At 51.7% G+C, this 21,772-nt stretch overlaps 9 protein-coding genes across 9 annotated transcripts; 7 read left to right on the top strand and 2 right to left on the bottom strand.

Annotated features, from left to right (window-relative positions):
- Nucleotides 1–817: 817 nt before the first annotated feature.
- N7458_011209 (glycosyltransferase family 34 protein) lies at nucleotides 818–2,025 on the top strand (the record flags this gene model as incomplete). The annotated part of the gene is made up of 3 exons (XM_056914591.1): nucleotides 818–846; nucleotides 903–1,267; nucleotides 1,319–2,025. 3 exons carry the CDS (start codon nucleotides 818–820, stop codon nucleotides 2,023–2,025), a joined length of 1,101 nt encoding a protein of 366 aa, XP_056763440.1.
- A 1,441-nt stretch (nucleotides 2,026–3,466) lies between these two features.
- N7458_011210 (allantoate permease family MFS transporter) lies at nucleotides 3,467–5,392 on the top strand (the record flags this gene model as incomplete). The annotated part of the gene is made up of 6 exons (XM_056914592.1): nucleotides 3,467–3,607; nucleotides 3,698–3,777; nucleotides 3,845–4,025; nucleotides 4,090–4,642; nucleotides 4,766–5,032; nucleotides 5,094–5,392. 6 exons carry the CDS (start codon nucleotides 3,467–3,469, stop codon nucleotides 5,390–5,392), a joined length of 1,521 nt encoding a protein of 506 aa, XP_056763441.1.
- A 236-nt stretch (nucleotides 5,393–5,628) lies between these two features.
- Nucleotides 5,629–6,273, bottom strand: N7458_011211 (uncharacterized protein; the record flags this gene model as incomplete). Its single annotated transcript, XM_056914593.1, has 1 exon — nucleotides 5,629–6,273. One exon carries the CDS (start codon nucleotides 6,271–6,273, stop codon nucleotides 5,629–5,631), a length of 645 nt encoding a protein of 214 aa, XP_056763442.1.
- A 966-nt stretch (nucleotides 6,274–7,239) lies between these two features.
- Nucleotides 7,240–8,320, top strand: N7458_011212 (uncharacterized protein; the record flags this gene model as incomplete). Its single annotated transcript, XM_056914594.1, has 3 exons — nucleotides 7,240–7,631; nucleotides 7,691–7,804; nucleotides 7,867–8,320. 3 exons carry the CDS (start codon nucleotides 7,240–7,242, stop codon nucleotides 8,318–8,320), a joined length of 960 nt encoding a protein of 319 aa, XP_056763443.1.
- Nucleotides 8,321–12,217: 3,897 nt separating this feature from the next.
- N7458_011213 (uncharacterized protein) lies at nucleotides 12,218–12,463 on the top strand (the record flags this gene model as incomplete). Its single annotated transcript, XM_056914595.1, has 1 exon — nucleotides 12,218–12,463. One exon carries the CDS (start codon nucleotides 12,218–12,220, stop codon nucleotides 12,461–12,463), a length of 246 nt encoding a protein of 81 aa, XP_056763444.1.
- Nucleotides 12,464–12,915: 452 nt separating this feature from the next.
- N7458_011214 (uncharacterized protein) lies at nucleotides 12,916–13,864 on the top strand (the record flags this gene model as incomplete). Its single annotated transcript, XM_056914596.1, has 2 exons — nucleotides 12,916–13,376; nucleotides 13,486–13,864. The coding sequence occupies 2 exons, from the start codon at nucleotides 12,916–12,918 to the stop codon at nucleotides 13,862–13,864; spliced, it is 840 nt and encodes a 279-aa protein (XP_056763445.1).
- Nucleotides 13,865–14,557: 693 nt separating this feature from the next.
- N7458_011215 (WD40 repeat domain-containing peptidylprolyl isomerase) lies at nucleotides 14,558–16,581 on the bottom strand (the record flags this gene model as incomplete). The annotated part of the gene is made up of 3 exons (XM_056914597.1): nucleotides 14,558–15,993; nucleotides 16,046–16,423; nucleotides 16,506–16,581. The coding sequence occupies 3 exons, from the start codon at nucleotides 16,579–16,581 to the stop codon at nucleotides 14,558–14,560; spliced, it is 1,890 nt and encodes a 629-aa protein (XP_056763446.1).
- A 244-nt stretch (nucleotides 16,582–16,825) lies between these two features.
- On the top strand, nucleotides 16,826–18,613 carry N7458_011216 (chaperonin-containing T-complex subunit CCT2; the record flags this gene model as incomplete). The annotated part of the gene is made up of 4 exons (XM_056914598.1): nucleotides 16,826–16,828; nucleotides 16,893–17,050; nucleotides 17,120–18,494; nucleotides 18,554–18,613. The coding sequence occupies 4 exons, from the start codon at nucleotides 16,826–16,828 to the stop codon at nucleotides 18,611–18,613; spliced, it is 1,596 nt and encodes a 531-aa protein (XP_056763447.1).
- Nucleotides 18,614–19,963: 1,350 nt separating this feature from the next.
- Nucleotides 19,964–21,529, top strand: N7458_011217 (glycoside hydrolase family 76 protein; the record flags this gene model as incomplete). Its single annotated transcript, XM_056914599.1, has 3 exons — nucleotides 19,964–20,057; nucleotides 20,168–20,862; nucleotides 20,936–21,529. The coding sequence occupies 3 exons, from the start codon at nucleotides 19,964–19,966 to the stop codon at nucleotides 21,527–21,529; spliced, it is 1,383 nt and encodes a 460-aa protein (XP_056763448.1).
- Between the last annotated feature and the right edge of the window lie 243 nt (nucleotides 21,530–21,772).

Raw genomic sequence — 21,772 nt, forward strand, 5'->3', positions numbered from 1 at the left:
GCAGTAAGATTATTTGGCCTGCGGAATATTATGTCATCACTAGGTTGACGAAGACTTATGGAACACCACTGTACTGTAAAGCGAGACTCGTGGCATGATTGACTACTTTTAAAACACTCATGGGGGGAAGACGCATTTCACGGCCGTACACGAGCCTAACATTAAAGTTGAAATTCAACAAGGAGGATTTACCTAGTGGGCGCCGTCGAGCTTCCCGAATGGGCACAGCCCCCGCTTGCAAAAGCCTAGCGTTCGTGGTAATTTATAACTGCTGGTGAGTTGAATGAGTCGGTCGAACCAATTGCTCTGGTTGACCAGTTGTGGCGGTTTTCTGCTCCACTCCGGCGATACGAGATTTTCCAGAGGGTCCATTTCATTCATTCATTTATGGAAGGCGTCAAAATCGACCACTAAAAATAGGAGGCTTAAAAGACCCCCAACCCAGTCGAGGCCCCCCACCAGGATGTATTATTGGGGGTCACAGTATTTGTCTTACGGTCTCAAGCTCGCAGGTGGTGTACTCGGTGCTTCGTTAGTTAGTTACCCAAGTCCGCTTCGCGTAAGAAATAAGTCGGACCCTCAAAAGATAAGGCGTCGCTGGTTCCCCCCTGAGATCTTTCTCATCTTCTCGATCATTTGTGTTTTTCTCGTCCATCGCTTGCTTTTTGGGTGGTTTGTTTCACCTGTCCATTCATTCACAATGCAATCACCTTCCTACATGGCCTTGTGGCCTCGGAGGAAAGTCTACTATATCGCAGTAGGTCTGACGATAACGAGTATTCTGCTCTTATTGTTATATGGTGGGCCTTCCCTGTCCATGAGTGGCATCGCATCGACAACCTCCGCGTAAGAACCTCCCATCTCGGGTAGAAACAAAGGACTATGTTGACAGGGCTGAATAGCGATGATCTCGATTCCCCGCATGGCGATCACTCGCAAACCTCGAATTTCTCTAAACCAACAACGAAATATCCATCTTCGTCCCAATCTTCAAAAACGGAATATGACTTGCCTCCCGGTATTCTCGGGCTTATTCAGCCCCACATTACTTCGGTTACGGCGCAGAAATTCACCAGTCACAAGGGAAAGGTCTATGAACTTCCAAAGAAGGCTCCAAAGTTCACCAAGCCTTTGGGAAACAAGATCCTCATCTTGGATGTTGAGAGTCGCAATATCAGTGGCCCCGGTGGTCTTCTAGATGATGGCACGCCCACCACCGACGATTTGCAAGGCCTGACTCTTGGCCGACTGAACCACTATCTGTTTGGTAAACACATCTATCAACTCTGGTTGTCTACGACGACTGACCTCTCCACAGCAAAGCTTCACGGATACGACTACCAAATTGCGCAACTCCCCGATGACCCCAGTCTCCACGGAACCTGGAACAAGGTCCCCGCGATGCTCCAGGCCATCAAGCAATACGAATATGTCTTCTTCCTGGACGGCGACGCCATCATCATGCACCCTCATCTGCCTCTCGAGTGGCTCCTCAATTACTGGGATATTTCCGGCAATGCCACCATAGCCTTGGCCGAGGACCCCAAGAAATTCCTCAACGGCAAAGGGCTGTACCCGAACCTGAACACCGGCGTTATTATCGCCCACTACACCCCAGGGAGCGATGAATTCTTCGACGCTTGGATGACATGTCCCGATGAGACCCGCTACGCAGGCTGCGGTGTCTGGAAATTGAAACACACTCATGAACAGGCCGTCATTAATGAGTACCTGCGGTACGACTACCGCGAGGAAATCCAGATCCTGTCGTGCACAGAGGCAAATCGCTATCCCAACGACGATGATGAGTGCTCGGGCGAATTCATCTCTCATTTTTGGCCATTTAAGGAAATGATTACTGGTGCCGTGAAGGAAGCCATGGCTCAGTACTTCTGGCCACCCCTGCAACAGACCATCTCTCATGATCGAGAGAACGTTATCAAGGCTTTCAGTGTGAATGGATTGGGTGTTGAGCAAGCTAAGCCTGAGAACAAGTCGGAGGCTGGAGAGCTACATACGAATTAATTGGGATGGGTGTATCTAGCAAAGAAGGAGGCGTCGGCGTCAAGTGCGACTGTTCTCATTTTGTACATATGTATTACCATTCTTTTCACGATAAACTTCAGATCAAATCTATTTTGTGAATTTCCGATTTGCCATCATTGACCAGATGCTGCAATCATGATCGACGTCACATTTAAAGGAGGTAGTAAGCACTTTCTAAGAAGAAAGTCTGATTTTCTATTGCAGGTCACATCTGACATGGAGACTTGGGTTAGTGAACAGAAGGCAAAGACTAGGATAAAAGGTGTGCCTCGTTGATCACTTAACCTGCAAGGCTGTACTCTGTGCCTTCCGTTGGCCGTCTAGGCGTCCGTCTCTTATTGCTCTACTTTGTCTTGCTCATGATGGGGCCACCACAGAAGAAGATTTATGGGGTCATTAGCCTATAGTCTGAAATTAGGTCGCCCTAGTGTGTCATATGTACTCTTATCCGTGTTTAAGCAGCGCACCCAGACCATTATTGGGGTTCTCCACCTGGCTCCAAGTCCATTTATATTTAGTCTCCACCGTCTACCCACCCTCCTTCCTTTACATTGGAGTGCCTCGTCTATTTTGACTGCGCTACTTATTGTATACCGATCCTATGCATTATGGGACATTAAGTTTCGCCATATTTGGTCTTTTTGTCTTTTAGTCGAGCGAACCTTGGAGTATCTATGCTATAACAACGTCCCTTGCTGACGTGCGACCACATTGTCTCTCCTCTCCAACTACTGTAGAGCACATCTACAATAGAAGAATCCATGCAGAACTCTCCCCAGACATCCCCCGCAGTCAACCTCCTTGGGCTTGACTTGCTTCACTTGCTCGCTCCTGCTTGTAATAACCGAGTTGCCAAGTTCTATATTATAAACGCTTCCTCCATCCAATTGGCTCTTCTCGTCTCATCTGTGCACTTCTCCTAGCCAATTGCGAGAACAGCACACATCTGCTATGTATCCTGGTATACACTACAATTTTTCTAGATCTGGGAGCCGAAGTATACATCAACACCAGTGGTTACAACCCCCTAAACTCCGGCAAGTGGATCCCTCAACCCCGACCCCATCTCCGCATCTTCCCCCCACGGCGATCGTATCCCAATTGCGCAGTTCACGATGCTGATCCTCGGGGATATTGCCATCCAGTCAGGGAGAATGGTCGGTGATTGAACAGCTCGTGTCCCGTCCCCGCGTTATCTTCACCCCCCTGTCTTCCAAGATGCCCAATGTGCGACTCCATTGGCTCAAAGCAGCTCGTCCCTGCACAAATAACTTGCAGATTTATAAGCTCGCTTCAAAGTGCGAGACCCCGCTCTCTGTTTATTTAGACTGCTGCGACTCGGGGGGTTCTCTTTTCTAGTTTGTGTAGCTGCAGCTGGAGATTCTCATCCCTTGTTATCGAGACACGCTTAGCAACGACGATGGCGGCCACGACAGATGAGAAACCCGCTACAGCTAGCATCTCGGATACCGAGAAGGATCTCAGCTCTAGGGTGCCGGATAAGTTTACGGGCTTTGAGGATCCCGATGCTGGGTTGAGCGAGGAGGAGAGGGCGGAGATTGTATGCACGTCCGATCCAACAAGCAGGCATTCCTGCATTTCATCCCGTCGAGCGCGACAGTTACTGACTCTATCATTTCGTCCCTGATAGGACCGCAAGCTCCTCTGGAAACTCGATATACGCCTCGTGCCATGGTTGAGTCTACTCTATCTCGTCTCCTTCCTCGATCGGTATGTACCTCTCGACTAAAACTCCCTGGATCCCCGACTACGACTAAATCGTTTTGTCTCCTTTTAGTACAAACATCGGCAATGCCAAAATTGACGGTCTCGCGACGGATCTAGGCATGACCGCTAATCAGTACAATGCCACGCTGACCATCTTCTTCGTTTCGTACTCCGTCTTTGAGCCCTTAACCAATGTTTTGCTCAAGCGACTGCGGCCGAGTATCTTCATTCCATCGATTATGCTGGCTTGGGTATGATAACTTGATTCCTGTATAAGTGGATCTTCATATCACTAATTCGGTTCACTGCCTATAGGGTATCTGCATGACCTGCATGGGTCTTGTCAATAACTACTCCGGCCTCCTGGCCGTTCGCTGGTTCCTGGGCCTCAGCGAAGCCGGTCTTTTCCCCGGCGTCGGCTACTTCCTCTCATGCTGGTATAAGCGCTCCGAATTCGGTGTGCGAATGGCCATCTTCTTCTCTGCTGCTGCGCTGGCCGGATCCTTCGGTGGCTTGCTTGCTGCTGCCATCTCGGAGATGGATGGTGTCGGTGGAAAGAAAGGTTGGGCCTGGATCTTCATTCTGGAGGGACTGGTCACGATCGTGATCGGGTTTGCTTCCTTCTGGTTTGTGTATGATTTCCCCGACCAGGCAACGTTCTTGTCACCAGCAGATCGCACGCGAGTGTTGCGCCGGCTTGCGGCCGACCAGCAGTCTAGTGCGGAACATGAGGAGTTCAAGATGTCGTATTTCTGGGCCAGTGTCAAGGACTGGAAGACTTGGACTGGAGCTATCGTCTATATGGGTGCTGATGGATCGCTCTATGCGTTCTCGCTGTTCGTGCCGACAATCATCAACGAACTAGTAAGTGACGCGAGGATCATGATGTACCGGATTGAGAACTGACTTTTATCCAGGGTATGAAACACAACATCTCCGAGTGGAAACGATTTGATGAGACGTGTTATACTGACCCTCGGTGCTCCAACAGGCTTCAGCTCAATCCGCGCTCAGCTTCTGAGTGTCCCGCCATACGCTGCTGCTGCCATCCTGACCGTTACCATCGGATTCATTGCAGATCGCACCCGCCAGCGTGGACTCTGCAACATTGGTGTTTCCTTCCTCGGAATGATTGGATTCGCTATGCTATTGGGCTGCAAATCCGCGGGCGCGCGGTATGCCGGCGTTTTCCTCGGCGCCATGGGCATCTACCCAGCCATTGCAAACACCATCTCTTGGTCCAGTAACAATATTGAGGGTATGTCGTGCATGAATCGTCCTATTCCGGTGCAGCATCTCACACTTCATCTCTCTTCCAGGTGTCTATAAGCGCGGTGTATCCCTCGGCTTTATTATCGGATGGGGTAATCTCAACGGAATTGTCTCGTCCAATATCTATCGCGACAAGGACAAGCCCCGTTACTTACCCGGCCATGGGGTGGTGATGGGCTATTTGGTCTTGTTCCTCTTTGGTGGCTCGGTCGTGCAGTATCTGCTGCTGCGTCGCGAGAACGGCAAGCGCCGTCGCGGAGAGCGTGATCAATGGATCGAAGGGTTGGATCACAGTCAGATTGAGTTGCTGGGTGATAAACGCCCGGATTTCATGTACACGCTGTGATGGCTTTCCAGGGACATTACGGTTATATAGACAGAATGAGCGGGGACGTGATGACTGGACGTGGTATATTGTGGTATCATAATGCGTGTATATAATGGGCTGAAATGCAGGATGTTGAAGCAGAGAGAAGCAGAAAGCAAGAGGGAGGATGATCAATGACGCGACGGTTCCAATGGTAGCTGACGTGACATGCAGCTTGCTTCCCATCCAGACGGTGTCATTCTCGTCTCCCCAGCTCAAACCGCCCTCTCGTAGCTATTGATAATGTCCTGGTTCTTCTTCGGGCCCCGAACGACATGTCGACTAGCCCAACTCAACAACTCCCCCGTTTCCGGCTGGATCCGGAACGCATAGGCAGTGCGATACATATCATTGATGCATAGGTGATTCCCCCGAGCCATGAGAACAGCCGTCTCGGTATCCGGCGTAGCGATCGAGGGAGGTGTTGGGGGAGTGATCAACTCGGCCTCGCCCTCTCCCTTATCCTTTGCACTCTCCTCTTCCCCTCCAGAACCCTCGGGCTTCACCGTCGCATCGGCGAAATCAAAGTTGTGAAAGAGGTAGTCCGCCTCTTCAGGTCCCGGAGCCACCTTGACGAACCACACGCTAATGCGCCCCGCATCACCGTCGCGCCAGATATATTTCTTGGTCCAGCGCAATCCGGCCTGTGCAGCGCCTCCGCTGACCGATGTGGGAATCTCGCCCTCTTCACTATATAGCCAGTCGCGGTCGGCTGTGTTGGGGAGCGGGGTGAAGGTTGCGGTGCCGCGCAATTCGCCGTTTAGGTCAAGCGGGTTGTCGCTACGGAGTGTACGCGTGAGAGCCCATCGAGAACTGCCTAATGAGCTGAGGAGAGGGAGGAGTTGGCGTGAGGGTGGCATTGAGCTAGAGCTGGCGCTGGGTGATAGCGACGTGGGGGTTGTGCTGCTTGTGTCTCGAAGAGTAGTGTCGGCGAGGTGGCCGTGGCTGTGGCTGTGGCGGTGATTGGCCCTGTGGAGACTTCCCCCGGTTCTCGTCACGACACGGTCAATTCATATCTGCGATCATTGAAGCAATTATCCACTTTTTTCATGATTTCAATTATTATTCTCGGTACTCATTCCCGTACGCAGGTCTAGCAAGGTTGTCCAGGGCTACTGCTAGCCAGGCCAACTGCCTAGGCTGCCCAACCTGAGGAATCTGTGGTGCTACAAAGCCATACGCTGATCCCCTCCCGCATCTCCTTCGACCATATCATAGAGCAGCTAGAGCAGGGTCTGGATTTGTATGCCTAGTCGTATTCGTTCCACGGAGTTAAACGCACTGCTCTCGAGATAGATCCGGAGAATTGCCATGTCATGTAACCTAAAACGCATCCCTAAGTCGGAAATGACGATATTCAAAGAAGAATCGATCGATGATATTGAAATCGGCCCTTTTTGATTGGCCGGTAGAGTGTGAAGGTTTTGGCTGCAGTAAAGAAGGACCAAGTCAATCGCTTTGGATTGCGGTTGGAAATAGGTTCCTGGTATTGGTTGGTGGTATTTGACTGTATTTGATTGCATGGACACGTTTCATACCGTACTTTACATTACGAACTATATCCTACACACTTGGATGCTTCTCCAGGAATCGCGAGTGGTTGATAAGGTCTCGCTTGGGCAGTTCAGGCTTCGAATGTCCAATAATTACTACAGATGATTCCTCCTAGTAGTCTGTTAGCTATTGGGAATATCTAGGGCCCTAGTTCCAGGGGCCGGGGGTTCGTGTCTCGGTTGGCCTCCCTACTTAAGTCCATACGTTCCCAAGAAACGTTTTGAAACTAGTAGCTCTCATTATAAGAAGTCACCATATTTTCAGTTCTCATAATGCGCTTCAACGCTGTTCTTCTTGCGGTTGCTGCCGCCGGCACTGCTGTTGCTCAACGTCCTGCCAACCAGTCCATCTGTGACTATTACACCACTGCCTTGCTGAAGCAGAACAATGCCACCAACCAGTACACTCTCCTGACTCTGTTGGTCAACACCGCCGTCATCGGTAACTACACCCAGCCTAACGTGGGTATCATGGTTCCGGGTATTCTGAACCCCAATGGCACGTACAACAATACCAAGGTCAACCTGGTCCCCTACTTCGATGGCGGTCTTGCTTCTACCAACGACGGTGGCAATATGGGTGTTGCTAAGAACTTCCTGGACGGTGGAGGTGCTGCTCCTCTGATGAAGAACATGCCCGCCGATGATACGACCTCTAACCAATAGTAAATGCCTCTCGTCGATCATCGAATGAATGGACCTTCAATGCTAACGATCAAAACAGCAAGCTCCTGACTCACCTCTACGAGTTCTTCGGTAGCCTTCTCGGCTGCTCTGGGGTTGGCATGACCGGTTTCCCAGCTTACGCTGGAGATGCGAGCATGTATGAGGTTCACAAGTAAGTTGATCCTAAACGACCAACTCCCACAATGAAGATTTCATCTAACCCACGCCTCAAAGGTTCATGGCCCTCGACCCATTCCAGATGGGCTTCTTCATCGAGCAAGTCGCCCTTTCCGCTGCCTCCTTCGGAGTCGCCCAGTCGGATATCGAGGCCGCCGGCCAGGCTCTGGGCTCCCTCTTCAACTACCGCTGCGCTCCTAAGACCACCGTCATCAAGGCTCAGGGTCCCCAGTACCAGAGCGTTTGTACTAACGATTCTTGCCCGCTGGCTGATAACGCTACCTGCGCTGCTCAACCCTCCATGCCCCAGCCTCTTGTTGCCAACGCCACTCTCGCCGATGGGGAGGGTCGTATACCCTCCGGCTCTGCGACTATGTCTGGGAGTGCTTCAGGGACTGCCTCGAGTGCGTCCTCTGCGTCCTCGGCCAGTGCTACCGTCAACGCAGCCCCCCACACCGTTCCTGGGCTTGCCGGTGTGTTTGTAGCGCTCGTGGCTTTCCTCGCTTTGTAAAATCGTTTCTTCGAGGGTGTGTGTCATGGGGCGGAGGACGAGATTTATAGTGATGAGTTGGTGAGAACATGATGGTGTCAATTATATTCTATTCTATATGTCTAATTCGAGGACAATGAATTTACGGGTGATTTTTCTTTCTCTATTCTCTTTCACCTATGAACGTTATTGTTGAAGTGCCGTTCCCTGTAGTACTTTTCAATCTCTAATTGAGTTCTTCATCGTAATACAGTCTGGCTTTAGCTTGTGGACCATGGATTCGATTCCCCTCAACGGTTGGCTTTTCCATGGTATCCTAGAAGACTCGCAAGGAAGGTACCTGTTACTGTAACCACAGAATGGGACAGCCAACATAGCCACTTGTCTAGAGCTGCCGTATACGTCATAATCTGGGGAAGTCCGAATCGGGATAGCTACTAGCCAGAGTCTGCCAGACACCGCCCGCAGCTGCTCTTTACGTTACGGACAATGCCGGAGAGTTTTGTAGACCCTGACTGTCACGGACGTCTGTGGCTCGTTTAAGAATCGTGGCATGCTTATAAGTTTGGCTGGTTTACCATGGCCTATGTACTTACCCAAATTGGGCCCGTGCGATCGAGATCTTTCGTTTGTGCTGTCTCATGATCTCGTTCTCGCTCGGGACGAACGGAATCCGATTGGTTAGACGAGACGTACACAACCATAAAAGTAGCTGATCGGTAGAAATGTAAGGTATCAGTAATACAGAAGCATAAGATACTTTCTACATTTCCAAGATATAGTTCCTGCAGAGGGAGACAACTGCGTCCAGCCACCGAAAAGAGCTATCCGAAAACAATGGTCAAATACAGGATTTGGAATTCTTCGCACCTGTCGTGGCTTTTGGAGGGGGCCAGTGCAAATCAGGGAATGAGTGAACAAGTCTTGCCACGATGCAGCTCAGGGATGGTTACCGAGGCTGTTGAGGTTAGTGCCTTTGTTCAACATGGAACTTGCGTCTTGATGGAGAGAGGTATCGTGAACAGTGCGACTAGTGATTGACTCATATATCCGCCTATAGGGCCCTCAGGAAGTAGATCTTGACGACCTTGTTCATCTCCCTGCTCCTTGACTTGGTAATTCCACATAGACAATCTATCCGCGCGCTTTGCTCATTGCTGACTGTCGATTCCTCCATCAAACCATAGATATCCTTCAGCTTCATTCTTCCTCTCTTCCCGTCAGTACTCGGCTACTATCGCGCCAAAGATGAATCCCCGAATAGTCCCTTGAGTGGTGTCTTCTACTATTTGAACGTATATAAAGACTCGTTCTCTCAGCCGATCGACTCCCGCTTCGACATTATCCTCCTTGGCGGGGCATTTAGCTCGCTCTTCTCTCTTCTGTAAGTATTAGCTACACTATTTATCGGTTGATTTTCTGATACCTATGGCCGTCGCCGGACAATGCTGCTTTCTATCGCTGGAAATATCCTCAGTGTTTCGCTGTGGGTTGGCGCTACGTATTTCCGGACTTTTCTTGCCAGTCACATTATTAGTGGGTTGACGGAATAGAATATATAACTTGATAATGCGATAGCGCGAGATATTAGTGATAAGAAATAGCGAGGCTCTGCAATGGCTCTCGTAGGCGTATGCTTTAGTATTACATTTACCTATAGTCCTATCTTGGGTACTATGCTATCTACTATTGAAATGATAGCTTCGATCAAGTTTGCCGTTACGGCGGGCGTATCTCTACTTCTCGTTGTTGCTGAAACGCGATATCTCTACGTTACTTTGCTAGAGACATACCTAGGACTACGAAACCGGCTAGGTTCGAGTGATGACCCTATTTGAAAGAGTCCCTAAGAGAATATGGCCAATGGAATGGCCTCTATGAATGGACATTTTAAGCTGCTGTTGAACGGAGACCCTAAAGACACTAAAGTGAAGGGAGATACTTATAATCTAACCACCTTAAATATTGTCTATTTCCCTTTCCTTATTTCCTTTTCCCGGATTCGAATTCTCGCTCCCTTTCGTTATAGCAGCGTTTTACGGCCGCGGACCCGAATATAGCAGCTTATCCGTCTTGAATAGCCGGTTCCTATCTATGATAGGCTTGATCGCTTCTCTGCTCCAGGGCTATTCTTGGCCACCTTCGAAGCTGGGGACAGGTTGGTCGGGCTTTGGTGCCGATTTTAGTTTGTTCACTGTTTTGGTGGGCAGGAAGAGAGGGTCCACGGTGCTTATGCCACGGGAGGTGCGATGATAGCTGGAGTGGGCGTAATTGTGTTTGCTTTACTTCGTTCCTCTACATGTACGTCGCTCCGAAGTTAAGCAGATCAAGGATGAAATGATGAGTTCTTTTCTGTTGAAACAGAATGATCACCAGAAAGCTAGATTACAAGATCGTGGCCGAAGGGGAGTATATGGAATTTATAAATTATTTGTGCAAGTTGAATTCGGTCAGCGATGCCCTCCTCTTTGGAAATCTCCGCGAAGAGTCATTGAAGATTACAGTCAAGAGCCTTAGGACTCAGTGGTTATTTATCATAGTTGAAATTAGATTCGTCCGATTCAATTCATTCTTGATCCCCTACGCAGGTACTACCTGAGCTGTGGCTGTCGGAAGATATGTATACGCTCGTTCATTCCAGTAAGTAGGAGGGTTCCCGCAGAGTCGTTGTCTTCCTTTCTAGGGTGGCCAGCGTTATATATTTCTGCTTGGCGGCATAAAGGGTGTCGGCCACTCTTTAAAACCTCCTACCTCCTATAAACGCGAGGGGTATCTACTGGGCCTACCCAACTCCTGTTTCTTCAATCTTCTCATATTGTCATAGGTTTAACGTTAGTTCGTTAGTTATGCGACTGCAACTGATGACTACAATTGAGTTTACGCTCTTCCGTGGAGTCACACGTGGCGGATAGGAAGCTTGGAGATGTGTGCCTGGATTGTACCCCTTGGGGCTGGATCACGCCATCAAGTCTGCGAGTCATTCCTTCGTGAACATTATGATGATTGACTGGACAGGTGGAATAATGTCACTGTGAGTTCGGGGTGGAATTCAGGCTTCATGCTCTGAGGTTCTGACTGGAGGCGAGTCTCATAACCGAGTTTCCGCGAATTTCATTTCAGGGCAAATCCCGGCGAGCGAAGAGAGCCAATCCGGTCGAGGGGATGTCACTCTCGTTCGGACTAGTGACATTTCGGATTTACTATGGTACGTACCAGTTATAAGAAGAGGATTTCAGGCCCCCACGCGTAGGGTTGGGTTGCGTCTTTTTTTTTTTTTTTTTTTTTTTTTTTTTTTTGGTTTCGTAAAGTTACAGTTGAAACCTACGATTCAGCCAGCGAACAGTATGGAGTATATACTTGTCAGTAGATCTAGTTCATGATTAGGATCTCCTGGAGATTGAATTGCATTTCCGGCTGGCCACATCTTGGATTCCATCATCGCCCTGGCACCGCAACGGTCGGGCGGATCGGCGGGGGGCCCGCGTTTGGGTTTGACGAGGAAGGGACTGTCCCTCGTGGAGATAGATAGATCCATCACGACCTCAGCGATGAGATCAACTTGTTGACTGATCAGGCATTGGAATCCAAGATCTGTCAGGTACGGGGGGAATCAGCAGTTCCCGATGACTTCTCGTCCCCAGTATACTCTCTTCGGGGACTCGGTATCCTGTCCACCGTGGACCGTACGATTCGTCCGTCGGGTACCAACTGGACAATCGTTACCGTTTCCAGCGTGGATCGGACTGCTAATCTCGTTTATGGCCTGGTTAGCTCGGAACGCAGTGTAATGATGATAATAATAATGATAATAATAATATAATCATCTGCGAAGAAAGCGATGCAACCGGGAATCTCCTTATTACAGATTCAGGTGAACTACCATCTCGCTTTCTTCTAGAAACTCGTCCCAATTACCGAATGCAGGGCTCCCTTTTCCAGAGGCTACTCCATCCACTGAACTGGACAATCTACCGTCGTACTGTCCCATCAGAGTCCCTTCCGGTGGAGTCTTTGGCCGGCTGCAGCCCAGACCCAGACCAGGGTCTTCCAGTCAGACTAAACTTTGATTTCCAGAGTGATGATGGCGATGAGGATGATGATGATGATGATGATGATGATTTCCTAATTAACCTTCGGACCTTTTCCCAGGAGATGATTATATGATGAGGAGTCTCCGCATACCTCGAGTGAACTATACAGTATTCAATGAGTGACCCGCAGCCTAGTCATGTAGCAATTCGTATCTCATCTCATGCCGAGTATGGAAGTAGTCAATAATAATTCACTAACTTAAATTTCCTTTTTCGCGTGGTGGTGCCCTGTCACAGGACGACTCTCTCTCTCTCGCTCGTCTTTCTCTTTTCTCTCCACTTTTCATCTCCTCCTCGTCTCGTCTTCGTCTTTCTCTTCCACCACTCCCCCTCTTTTGTTGGATTCCCCTTTTTCTCTCTTCAGTCCAATTCCGGGATGGACGGTCAACCGTGAGTCCCTGCACTTGTCTATCGCTTCAACTCCCGCCCACAATCTTCCAATTCCAATTGGGATCTCCTCCCTCTCGATTTCTTCGCTCGCTTTTCTCCGTCTGCGCGACATCGCTCGACCGTGATCACAGAACCATGACTTTCTCTGCCGGCCACGCCCGCTGGCTGGGCCTCCTCTTCCTCTCGCTCTACGCCTCCACCAGCTCCGCCGCCAGCATCTTGCCCTCCGCGGCCTCCTCCTCATTCCCCCAGTGTGGTCTCTCCTGTACGATCCTGACGCAGGCCCAGACCAGTTGCGAGTCCGGCACCCAATCGACCTGGGTCTCCTGCTTCTGCCAGTCGTCCCTCCTCACCACCCTCAAGACCTCCGGCAGTCTATGCTCCTCGTGCTCCTCCTCGGATCAATCGCTACTGTCGACCTGGTATACCAATTACTGCAACTCCAATGGCCAGGATACGGGGAGTTCGGACAGTACCTCCACCTCCACCTCCACCACCGACGCCGCCACGGCCACTACGACTTCGGCGTCCACGGCCTCGGCGACGGCCGTGAAAAGCACCAGCAACACCGCCGCCGCGGACGAAAATAAGTCTTGGTATGTCTCAGATGAGCCCCTCCGCATAAACTCAGATCTCTCCCCCACATCTCCACGCCTGGACTTCCCCCGAATTAACCTCTCACTAATCACTCTTCTGGCTTTCCAGGTGGAGCACCCACTATCAATGGGTGATCATGCTCATCGTCCTCGCCATCGGCTTCAGCGCCATCGCCGCCGGAGGCGTCTGGCTCAAGCGTCGCTACGACGCCAAGCGCCCGGGCCTGTATCACGGGGGAAGCGCAGCCAGTTCCGGCGTCCTGGGCGGAAACCCCATCTCCAACTCGAATTCGGGGGTCTTGAGTCCCCCTCCGCCGGCCTGGGCGTCCTCCCCGGGCCCTAATCAGTCCCAGTCTCTCGCGAGTAGCTCGCGGACGGACCTTGCGACTCGGGGCAATGCGCCTGTGCCGGGTAGTCGCACGCGTTTACCCAAGGCGGCGAATTCAGAGGGGGATGTTGAGATTCGACAGGTCTCGTTGAGGCAATGATTGGATTGTTTATGCATTCGTTTTCGTTGATGTTCGTTTTGTTTTGTTTTTCTTCTTTATCCTCCTTGCCATCTCCGGATCTTTTCATTTGATATTTTCGAGCTTTGATGTTGATGATTCGGACATTTGTCGCTCGTGCGACGTGTCCGCGCGAGTTATTTTGTGCTTGTTCGCAGTGGAACGTCTCTATCTGCCCCAGGTACAGGTGTTGTGCTTCTTTTGCCTGCCTCTTTATTTTTTGGCCATATCTTGCATTTCTCGGCGTTCGCGGTGTGTGGGTGTATCTTTTTCTAAGCCGATGCGAGGCGAGGGTATGTGGTTCTCCTCTCCTTTTTGGTCAATTCCGGCTTGACTCGTGCAGACAAGCCCCATATGCCTTGGACTTTCTCCTTTCAATATCTATTATCCAGGATCGGTTTACCTATGGTTGAATTTTACTTGAGGTCTAATGTCCCTTGTGCTGGGCGGGTTTCGTAATTTGGTCCTTGGTACGGTACTTCTGTGGCGTGGCTTGGTCCCGTTTGAAATTTGGATTTATATCCGTGTGTTTGGAAAGAAGTATAATTCTTGGTATATGCAAGGCCACCTCGCTGTTGGGGTACTCGTGATCTCGTATAGAAAGAGGATAAAACAAACACTATAGATGGTAATGGTAGTGTACATTCCTCGGCCGCTGTGCAGATCACCATCAAGTTAAGAGATGCTAATGCTGACAATCTTCACGTCCACCTCGGGCTTTTCCTTATGTGTCTTGACATTTTCAATCTTGTGCACCACGTCCAGACCTTGGACGGCGCGGCCGAAGACAGTATGTTTATTGTCAAGCCAGGGGGTCTTCTCGGTCGTGATGAAGAATTGACTTCCGTTCGTGTTGGGTCCGGCATTCGCCATCGACAAGGTATACGGCTTGTCATGTCGCAAACTCGAGAACTCGTCCGCAAACTCCCCGCCCCAGATGGACTCGCCGCCCGTGCCGTCGCCTTGAGGGTCACCACCCTGAATCATGAACTTGCGGATCACTCGGTGAAAGATCGTGTTGTTGTAGTATCCTTGCCGGGCATGGGTGACAAAGTTCTCCACCGTGCGAGGGGCAGCGGTAGGGAATAGGCGGAGGTGGATGTCTCCCATGGTAGTGTGTAGAACAGCTGCGGTCCCAGTCTCCTGAGCCTTGGTGGGGCCTGTATCAAAGGCGCCGGCGACTTGAGTGGGCTTCTCGTTCTGTACATCACGGCTGCCCTTGGAGATTTCAGTCTCGTTGGTGAACAGGTAGAAGCGGACCTTGGCGAATCCAGTGCTAACAAGAATTGCATCACGCTCTTCGGCTTCCTGCAGGAGAGGGTTACTGCTGGCGGCCATGGACACGGTGACCACACCCTTGCGCTGGGGCTGGCCCTGATACAGAGCCAAATTCAGTGCTCGGAATGGCTCTTCTCGGCCATACACTCGCACCACGCGATTTGTATATGTGTTGATGCATTTGATTCCATACAACGAGCCGTAGAGCAAGAAGTGGCCGGACTCGTCAAAGGACACGTTGACTTTGCTCCGAGTTGCTTCTCCTTCCAATTCTCGTTCGACTGCCAGCCTGCGCCCCAATTCGACCTCCTCCAGGTGGTAGGGGGCAGTGCCTGCCTGTTGCATTTCCATGATGGTTGCGATAGACTCGTCGTATGTACGGTAAAGTTTGCCTGTCGCGAATTCGAACACGCGGATCTGTCGATCAGGGAAAGACACCGTAGCGAAATGTTCGCCAGAGGGGGAAATAGTGATCGCAGTAGCCGTGGACTTGGCCTTTTTAAACGCAAACAAGTTGGTGGACGACTTGAGCTCAAACACGTTGTCCGGCTTTTCAAATGATCCATCTCCTGCCCGCCAATACTCGATCATACCCGATTCATCGGCCGAGACGACACAGTCAAATGCATTGTTGAATGCCATTGAGACGATCGGGCTGCGGTGAACCGACTTCACCGTGTGTAGAGGCTGTGGATTTTCGCCACGTCCATCGAAGACTTGGAAGGTGCTGCTAGACTCATCGGTCACAGCCAGCAACGGTAGAGATGCGCCTCGTCGATGCACCCAGCAGACACATCGAGGCACGATTTCGAGTGTGTACATGGCCAGTAGATCTGTCACTTCATTAGCAGGTATCCCGAGAGTAAAAAGGGGTGACAATCATACCAAATGTGATAACATCAAAGATCTTGATCGTCTTATCCACACCTGCCGTCGCAAAACTGCGGCCATCGGCGCTGACGTTGACACTTCGAATCTCGCCTGGATGGGCACGGAACTCCTTCACAAATTCAATGCCGTCGGCCATTTTCTTCCAAAACTTGACCACCCCATCTATCGAGCTGGTAATCACAAAGTCCGTGAATGGTGTGACCGTGACAAAGGACAATTGGTCCTTGTGCATCAGCGACTTGGAGTACCGCGGCGAGGCGGGCAGTGCCTTGACGTACACCTTCTCGAAGGGCAGCTTTCGTCGTTTCTTCTTTGGGGCTGCCTCAGAGGGCAGTGCGGGACCGAAGTCATCGTCCGAGGAGGAATCATCGCCTGTATAAGTTGGTATACGCGGTTAGTCGACTGCGCGCAAAGTCCTGCGGAGCTTTGAAGGCGCGGGGAGGTTTGCACTCACCGTTGTCAGCAGCGTCAACCTCGGAATGGGGACGCTTGTTAGCAGGGGCCACCGCAACTTCGTCTGAGCTAACCATTTCCAACACAATTGCTCACAGAGAGCAGAAAGTAACCGTCTTTACTGTCGATGATGAAGGAGGACGAGCTTGGGGCTCATCGCGAGTGGCGGGCGGTGGGCGGCCACTCGGGCAGAAGCTCGGACCACCCAACTTTTCTCCTTTCTCGCCGTGAAACCCCCCCACTGTTGACGAAGCTGCATCTTTCAGCAGTCGACACCTTTTTCTGATCACTAGTTCGACTGTTCGTTCCTGGTTGATCATCATGGTACGTATCGGGATTGGATTACTGTGGTATTCGTTTGATCGCACGCTAACTGTACCTCTGGCAGGCGTCATTTGCCAATCCCACACAGATCTTTGCCGACGATGTCACCGAGGAGAAGGGTGAGAATGCCCGTCTGTCGGCCTTTGTCGGTGCCATCGCAGTCGGTGATCTCGTGAAAAGCACTCTGGGTCCGAAGGGAATGGATAAGATTCTGCAGTCTGCGTACGTGGCGGGGTGATACCATTAGTGGGGGATATATTGAAACCATATGCTAACGCGGCTCCCCTGCAGTTCGACCGGAGACATTCTCGTGACGAACGACGGTGCTACTATCCTGAAATCGATCGCTCTGGACAACGCCGCGGCAAAGGTCCTGGTCAATATCTCCAAGGTTCAGGACGATGAGGTGGGTGACGGCACTACGTCCGTTACCGTGTTGGCCGCGGAGCTGCTTCGGGAGGCCGAGAAGCTGGTCAACGCCAAGATCCACCCCCAGACTATTATTGAGGGCTACCGGATAGCTAGCCGTGCTGCTCTTACTGCTCTTGAGAACTCCGCTGTTGATCGGAGCAAGGACCCAGAGGCCTTCCGCAAGGACTTGCATTCTATCGCCCGCACAACTCTCAGCTCCAAGGTGCTGGCCCAAGACCGAGACCACTTCGCCCGACTGGCCTGCGAGGCTGTCCTCCGTCTGAAGGGTTCGACCGATTTGAGCCACATCCAGATCATTAAGAAGGCTGGCGGCAAGTTGAACGACTCCTACCTGGACGAGGGTTTCATTCTGGACAAGAAGATTGGTGTCAACCAACCCAAGCGGTTGGAGAATGCCAAGATCCTTGTGGCTAACACCGCGATGGATACGGATAAGGTCAAGATCTTCGGTGCTCGGGTCAAGGTCGAGTCAACGGGCAAGCTGGCCGATCTCGAGAAGGCCGAGCGGGAGAAGATGCGGGCCAAGGTGGAGCGGATCAAGTCTCACGGAATTAACTGCTTCGTCAACCGGCAATTGATTTACAACTGGCCCGAGCAGCTCTTCACCGAGGCCGGTATCATGTCGATTGAGCACGCCGACTTTGATGGTATTGAGCGCCTCGCGCTGGTGACTGGTGGTGAGATCGCCTCCACATTCGACCACCCCGACCAGGTCAAGCTGGGTTCCTGTGATTTGATTGAGGAGGTGATTATCGGCGAGGACACTCTGATCAAGTTCTCCGGTGTTGCGGCTGGCCAGGCCTGCACCATTGTGCTGCGCGGAGCTACCGAGCAGCTGCTCGACGAGGCCGAGCGTTCGCTGCACGATGCCCTGGCTGTTCTCTCGCAGACCGTCAAGGACCCCCGCATTACCCTGGGCGGTGGTTGTGCGGAGATGGTGATGTCCAAGGCGGTGGAGCAGGCTGCCCAGAACACCACTGGTAAGAAGCAGCTGGCGGTGGACGCCTTTGCACACGCACTCAAGCAGTTGCCGACCATCCTGGCCGACAATGCGGGTCTGGATTCCAGCGATCTGGTCACTCGGCTGCGCCAGGCTGTGAACAACGGCATGACCAGCTCGGGCCTGGACCTGCTGACGCCCGGCGGCGGCATTGCGGACATGCGGGATCTGGGTGTGGTGGAGGCGTACAAGCTGAAGAAGGCGGTGGTGTCGTCGGCCTCTGAGGCTGCTGAGGTATGTATTTCGACTTGTATGTTGATGGTGTTTTCCGTTTACTAATTGTTCTTGTACAGCTCCTTCTGCGGGTGGACAACATCATTCGGGCAGCTCCTCGCCGACGGGAACGGATGTGAAATGAATTGAATTGATGTGGCGATGAATGAGAGTGTATGTTGGGTTGTCCCCACATTTCGAAGGGGAGGGTTCTTTGCAAAAATAAAAGACACTATTCATCTTGTTCAAATATCCAATCCATCACGTGCCATGCCATACTACGCGTGCTGTATAAGTCAAAGTCCCCTGCTCTGGTCCGGTTGCCTTGTAGCCTGAAACAATCACGTGATATTCGCTGTGCCTGATTGCCTGATGACTCGGGCTCCTTACTATTAGTCAGCATCCCAAGACCCTCGCCAGACCCTGACCAGACCCTTTCGGACCCTGCGGGACCCTCCCCAAAAGCGTCAGCCTGGGACGGTGACAGTGTCATGGCAGAACGCAAGGTATCCAATCAGATTATCACCTATTTCTCCTCCGTACAGTACAGGACTACTGGTTGGATGACTATGAACTGCAATGCGAACGTGATTCTTGAGTTTAAATGGGATCTTCGGGCATGACGACAATCCCCTGGTCGCATGGAGATCGGCGTGGGCCCAGTTTCTGACCGATCCGAGGAATGCGGGCAGGTTCTTTGTCTTCTTTTTCTTTTTTTTGGGGTTGTGTGTTCCTAGGAGGGTTTGAGACAAAGTTATCCTCTAAGAGGTCCTGAGACCAGGCGAGGAGGGCTTCTGACCTGCCAAGGACGCATGAGTGTCTCAGTCGCTCGTCCATAGTACATCCTTGTATGGACGTGTATGTACTTTGTAGTACCTTCCGCCCACTGCCGCCAGGCACCACCCAAAGCCAGTAGTCTACCCGTCATCGGGTTTATTTTTAGAGAAGAACCCCCCCCCTGGAATGAAGAGAGAAAGAATATCTGATTGTGTCCTATCTACTCCGTACTCTCGTAGGAGATATAGTAGGGCAATATGAAAGAGTTCTCTACCGAGTATACCTTAGTAGCGTACTAGTCTCTCTGTATCCGGCAGACCTTTTTCTCCATCCAACTGAGTCTGTGGCGGAGTCTGATCCCCACCGGCTGAGCCCACTGACCAGTCCCTGGCACAGGACGGTTAACTGCCACTGCCACGGCCACACCCTCCTCCTCACACTCCTCTCCTCCGGTTCTCCCGTACACGACTCGACTGTCCCTCCTCCGCTCTCTCTTCTCCTTCCCAACCGCCCAGCCCGGTTCTCGACTTTTTCCTTTTCCCCACTCTCTTTCCTCCACCCTGAAGACTCGTCCCTGATCGTCCATCATTCCTACCTTCGCCCCCCAAACCAACACCCCCCTACTGCTTCAGCTCGCTCGCGCGCCTCTTTCGTACTCTTGCGCGGTCTCTCCATTTCGATGCCGTATATCCTTTCACTCGTTTGAATCCTCCATGATCTTTTCCCACTGGCTGGCCACCCTGTTGGGTGGCTCTCTGGCCATCCATGGCGCTCTCGCCGCCATCACCCTGAACGTCGATGATGAAAGTGAGTCTCCTGGATCTCCCCAAGTTCTTCCGACATCATGTCTATACGGCCTGCTCTTTCCCTTGCGGGCAGATTTCCCGGCTGGTAATGCTCACGAGGCGCTCTTCTAGATTCCCTCAAAACTGCTGCCAAGACGGTCGCCACCGACATGATCGATTACTACAATGCCCGTGACTCGAAAGATATTCCGGGAAAGTTTGACGGTACTTGGTGGGAAGGTGGATCCATGTTCATGATTCTCATTCAGTACTGGTGGTTGACCGGCGACTCCCAATTCAACGATGCCGTTCAGGCTGGCATGTACTGGCAGAAAGGCGACGACGATTTCTTCCCGTCCAACTACAGTCAGTACCTGGGTAATGACGACCAGGTCTTCTGGGGTCTCGCCGCCATCACCGCGGCTGAGCTGAACTTCCCCGAACAATCCAACCAGCCCTCCTGGGTGTCTCTCGCTCAGGGTGTCTTCAATACCCAGGTCCCTCGTTGGGACACCAGTAGTTGCCACGGTGGTATGCGCTGGCAGATCTGGCCATACCAAAGTGGTTATACCACCAAGAACGCCATCTCCAACGGTGGTTTGTTCCAACTGGCTGCTCGCCTCGCCCTCTACACCAAGAACGCCACCTACGCCGAATGGGCCGAGCGCATCTGGGACTGGAGTGCGACCACTCCACTTCTGAAGCAGAAGAACTGGAATATTGCTGATTCCACCACTTGCGAAACTCAATGTACCGATCATGGCGATTGGCAATGGACCTACAACTACGGTACCTATATTAGTGGTGCCGGTTACATGTACAACTACGTATGGGGTTCCCCGACCTTCCCCCCCACCCACGATCCTGGATGACAATTTCGCTAACCTACATTGATTCTAGACCAACGGAACTGCCTCCAAGTGGAAGGAGGGCATTGACGGCTTGGTGGGCACCTCTAGTCAATTCTATCCCACCCAGGGATATAACGGTGCCGCCGGGAATGTTCTGGTGGAGATCACCTGTGAACCGGTCGAAAAATGCGATCGCAACCAAATCACCTTCAAGGCGTACTTCTCCAGTTGGCTGGCCATCCTCACGACGATCGTGCCTGGCACCTCGGATATGATCATGCCCAAGCTGAAGACTTCGGTGCAGGCCGCCGTGAAGACTTGCACGGCGGGTACGGATGGCAACCACTGTGGTACCAAGTGGTATAACCAGGCCTCCGACAGCACCACTGGCCTGGAGCAGCAGCTGGCCGTGCTGGGAGTGCTCAATGCCAACCTCGTCCCGTTCAAGAACCAGGCGCCCCTGACCGCAGATAATGGTGGTATCTCGAAGAGTAACCCCAATGCCGGCACCAACACCTCGAACCAGCAGGTGCCCACGCTCAACAACATCACGACGGGTGACCGTGCGGGCGCTGGAATCCTGACGGTCATCTTTGTGACTGGATGGGCCGTTGCCGTTACCTGGATGATTCGGGGTGGTTAGACGTTGTGTTTTTGTCACTGTCATTGATTTTCGCCAGGTGAATTTTTTGGGGGTCTTCCAGTGGTCTCTACCATACCCCCCGAGCGGGTGCCTTTTCTTTGTTCTTATATATTCCCTTGACTTGGCCATGTCTGTACTTCTTTTTTTTCCCCCCTCGACACTTCCTCTTCTCTGCCTCTGAAATTCCTTCTCTGTATCTATCTGGGCCCCTTTCTCTCTCATTTTCTATGTTCTTTTTTTTTA

This window comes from Penicillium daleae (genome assembly GCF_028827525.1).
Source record: "Penicillium daleae strain IBT 16125 chromosome Unknown utg000008l_segment0_segment0, whole genome shotgun sequence".
Taxonomy (NCBI): Eukaryota; Fungi; Ascomycota; class Eurotiomycetes; order Eurotiales; family Aspergillaceae; genus Penicillium; species Penicillium daleae.